Below are 4,547 nucleotides of genomic sequence, written 5' to 3'. Positions count from 1 at the left end.
TCGATTTCAAACTCACATTAACGACATATGCTCTTAATTATCACCACAAAAATATCATCACACGTCTAAGACTTTACTACGATCTATGGTTGCTTTTATTATGCGATAGAAATCCTTCTTTTCTCCACAAATTCTCTATGTAGTCAAAACACTATCATATAAATTAGAAACAAATAATAGTAAAACCTGACCTTTTTTTCTTTGCCAATATTTAGAACAATGAGCTCCACCAACCCTTTTGTATTCATCAAAAATCCAAGTGCTAAGGCTTCCCTCATTGGTATAGCACAGAACATAATTCCCACTATAAATGTCCCCAAAACTTTCCCTGCACAAGCTGTTGACACAACAAGAACCACAAGTCCCCATGCCCCAACACCATGAATTTGTGAAATATCAGTCTTAATCCCACTTGATGCAAAATAAAGTGGCAATAATAATCCAGAAACAAAATCTTCAATTCTTGAAATTAACCTCCCTGAAAAATCCCCATTTTTTGGTATAACTAATCCAAAAATAAATGCTCCAAATATTGCATGTATACCAATAAAATCAGTCGTAAAACCAAACAACATTACTCCAACTAAGGTCAAACATATGTATAATTCCTCAACAATATTATTGTTGTTCCCACCACTTGAATATTTTTGTGCCACCTTAATCATAATTGGTCTAATAATTAGGAACATAAAAATCACAAATCCAATTCCAGATAGAAGAACCCATAGGGAAATTAAAGGACTATGATGAGCTGTTGTTCCTCCTGCTAGAGCAACTGCAAGAGCAAGTAAAATCCATGCAGCAACATCATTGAATGCAGCTGCTGCCATGGCCATTTCACCAACTTGTGTAGTAAGTAACCTGTCGAGACATAATATAATTACAATAATTAAAATCATGACATGAACTTTCTAGCAAGCAGTTTAATCTTTTAGTTGAGATGGGCTCATAATTCACCAATTCAGTATGATATCATATGGTAACGTACACATAATTTGTAAGCAGTATCAACATTTAAGGAAGTGAACGAATGAATAAATAATCTTGTAACAAATATCACATTCATATGAATAAAAGGCAACTAAGATATAGTAATACAATTAAACTCCATGAATTTTTCAAATTAGGGTTCCTATTTTTCCCTCCATGCCTAATTAATCACATAAGAGTTTCGAGTATATGATATCATCAGTGTAACTGAATTTTCACTGTGATAAGTCAAAATATAAAAAAACAAACCACATAGAAACAATAAAGGAATTCAACATAACATATAGTATATGTACATAAATAAAAAAAGGTTATGTATCTACACAGTGTAATTTTGCATTAAAAGGATGTCAATTAACACTCCTTAGACAAAGATGACTCGACATATATATGTGGCCTCTATTTTAGACAAAGATATAGGGTAATCCCATATCCGCCTTTTTTTTAATCGAATGGTGTTCCAACTTCCAATATTATATATAAGCTTTTTTTAAAAACAAAAAACAGTTTTCAACTGACAACTTAAACTCTTTAAATGAAACGATCATACAATTCAACTCACCTTAATTCTGCTAGGATTCGAGCAAGAACAGGGAAGGCAGTGATTGAAAGTGAAACACCAATGAACAAGAAAAATTCTCCATATCCAACACTATCAATCCCTTTGATTATTTTTCTTAGAACAAAAGTAACTCCAATGCTAAAGAGAAAGGGCAATGAAATTCCTGCAAATGCAATTCCAGCAGCCTTTTTCCCACTTTTAAGTATGGTGTTTAGGTCCAATTCAAGGCCAATAAGGAATAAGAAAAATAAGAGGCCTACGCTTGATACACATTCAAGAATTGGAGTACTCCATGATGGAAAAATCCAATGTGTGAAAGTTTTGTTCCTCCCAAATGCTGATGGTCCAAGCATAATCCCTGCCTGAAAATACCAAAAATAAATAAATAAAAAATAAATACATTTTAATTTTGAAAGTTTGAGTTAATTATACTATGATGAGGATCTATTTAAGATAGAGTTAATTCTTAGTGTTAAGGCAATGGGTGGAGTAATTCAAGACAATTATAAACAACTTAATTACAAATTAAATCAATTAGGGACAAATATATGTGACCTTCTCTAACACATCCTTGAACGTGTACGTATAACTACACGTGGATTCAGTATTTAAACTTGATATATGCTAAGTGTTTAAAGTTCTAAACATTTCTACGTTTGAAATTATGAGATCAAAATATTATATTTATTAAAATTGAGTAACTTTTCACACACACATATGCTTCACGTTCAATAAAATCATGCCCACGTTAAAAATACTTGGTTTAGTTAAACATGTAGTAGCTATATAAGCAACTAACGAGGGATCAGTGTAACATTCTTTAAAATAAAACGAAAGAATATACTGACAGTGCTCAAAACTTACGAGGATCTCCGCGATGACTTTAGGTTGACGGAGTGGCTTGAGGAGGAAAGCAAGTAATCGACTGAGGAAAACAACTAATGTTGTTTGAATAATCAACAATGGGAAAGCATAGTGTAAAGTAGGTTCTCCTTGCCATACTCCATCTGATGATGTTTTTATTATGGGATTAGTTTCATTAAAACCCATTATATTAAAATATAGGATTTTTTTTTTTTCAAAAACAACCTTACTGAACTATGTAACACACAATGTGCAACTTCCTATATTTTTGAGTTATTGAAACTAAAGGCTGGTAGGGGTATATATAGTGGAGAGAAAGGGCGTCTGCAGGTCTTACAGCACTGAGTTCATGAATTCAGTATTTTCTAAGTGAAGTAGGAATTTATGTATAAAAAAAATTAAAATTCAGCAAAGTTTTAAACTCATAATTTTAAAAATATAATAGGTTACAAGTGTCTCTGGTCTGAAGTGAAAATATTTTCTTAGAAAATATTATCTAGGAATATAAGTGGATTTCTAACTTAATTTCTTACGAAAAGTATTATTTTAAATGCATTTTACTTATAATCTAGACAAATGCTATGGGAGACGAAGATTAGGGTAGGGCTGTTGGGGCAGTGGGGATGGGGTTCAAGGGTAGGGGTGAACATGAGGTGTATTCGAGAATGAAGACGATATAATCAATACAAAATCGAATCCGAGGAACTTATTTTTTCAACTTTTACTGGAAATATCATTTTCCTCATTTTTAAAAAACTTGATTTCCTAAAAAAAATTCCAAAAATTTTGTTTTCCTAGAGAAAATATCTCCGAATTTTGTTTCTCTGGAGAAAATATTCTCCAAATATTTTGTACAATCGAACATGAAAAAATTAAAAAATATTTTTTGATAAATATTTTCTTTCATATACCAAATTACACACCCTCCATGATATATTAAAATAAAAAAATTGAATTCATAGGATTTAAATAATATTAAATTAGCCTATCAGCAGAGAGAGCACAACATAGATCCAAATTAATCTCCTTGGCAATGGGAGAAGAATCTAATTATCACAACCATTGAAGAATCTAATTATCACAACCATTGAGTGGGAAGAATCTAATTACTATAACCAGTGGGTGGGTTGCTTGTACAATGCAATATACTACATATATATAGGTATATCATGGTCACATGAGTTATAAATATTAATTTTACTCTAAATGACTTGCAGAATATTTTATTAGTACTACTCCATATGTTTATGATTCTGCTGTACACTAAGATGACATATTTTGTCATTGTGGTATTTAATTGTTACACGTGTTGTATAGGATAGTTACTAATTTCACATCGTTTTCTTTAATTGACAACATGCAAATATATTATTATAAATTTTAATAACAAATATTTTTTCTGTCTCAATTTAATTATATAATGCTAGTTTTGATTAGAATTTCGAACTGAAATGAGTTCTTTTAACCATGATTTTTAATATATATTTTTCAAATATTTTAAATTATTAATTATTGTAACTTCCTATAGTGCAAATTTTACTCCAAATATTGAGCATAACAATTAACAAGAGAACTAAACCTAGCTAATTAAACACTTGAGATACCAAGAAGTAGAGGCGAAACGGTCAGAATTCATTGAGGATGATGAAGGAAATTTGAGCGGGTAACCCATGTGGGTCAATCTGAATCCATGTTAAGAGGTAAATAATATATTATTATTTATATTAATAAATAATGGGTCAATCTGGATCCATATTAAGAGGTAAATAATATATTATTATTTATATTAATAAATAATAGGAAGAAAAGGCATGTCTGATTGGAAAAGATAATTTGAAAAGTTATGTCTCTACTGAAGAGTTATGTCTTGATTGAAGAGTTATATCTCTTCACATAAGATAAAAGGCCATAAGCAGAAGAAAGAAAATGTTCTTTGTCATAAAACAAGAAAGAATAAAGAAGGAGAAGAATAGAGAGTAGTTGTTATTTCTCTTAAGGGATGATTTACAATGAAGGAGTCCCTTCTATTTATAGGGGAAAAATTTGCTTTTAGTTTCACACTAAAAGATAGATACATCAAATCCTGATAGACATCAAATAGATCTTGATAGATCTTGATAGACATTCACTA

At 30.6% G+C, this 4,547-nt stretch overlaps 1 protein-coding gene across 1 annotated transcript in view; it reads right to left on the bottom strand.

Annotated features, from left to right (window-relative positions):
• Positions 1-2,696, bottom strand: part of LOC107842983 (cation/H(+) antiporter 20) — a 10,723-nt gene extending 8,027 nt beyond the window's left edge. The window contains exons 1-3 of the mRNA XM_016687096.2: positions 2,417-2,696; positions 1,553-1,914; positions 192-861 (exon numbers count right to left, since the gene is read on the bottom strand). Coding sequence (XP_016542582.2) covers positions 192-861; positions 1,553-1,914; positions 2,417-2,602 — 1,218 coding nt within the window. The 5' untranslated portion in view covers positions 2,603-2,696. The remainder of the gene's footprint in view (positions 1-191; positions 862-1,552; positions 1,915-2,416) is intronic.
• Between the last annotated feature and the right edge of the window lie 1,851 nt (positions 2,697-4,547).

The sequence above is a fragment of the Capsicum annuum genome, chromosome 9 (assembly GCF_002878395.1).
Source record: "Capsicum annuum cultivar UCD-10X-F1 chromosome 9, UCD10Xv1.1, whole genome shotgun sequence".
Taxonomy (NCBI): Eukaryota; Viridiplantae; Streptophyta; class Magnoliopsida; order Solanales; family Solanaceae; genus Capsicum; species Capsicum annuum.
The sequence above is the reverse complement of the archived record's forward strand: the minus strand, read 5'-3'. Positions and strand labels throughout refer to the sequence as shown.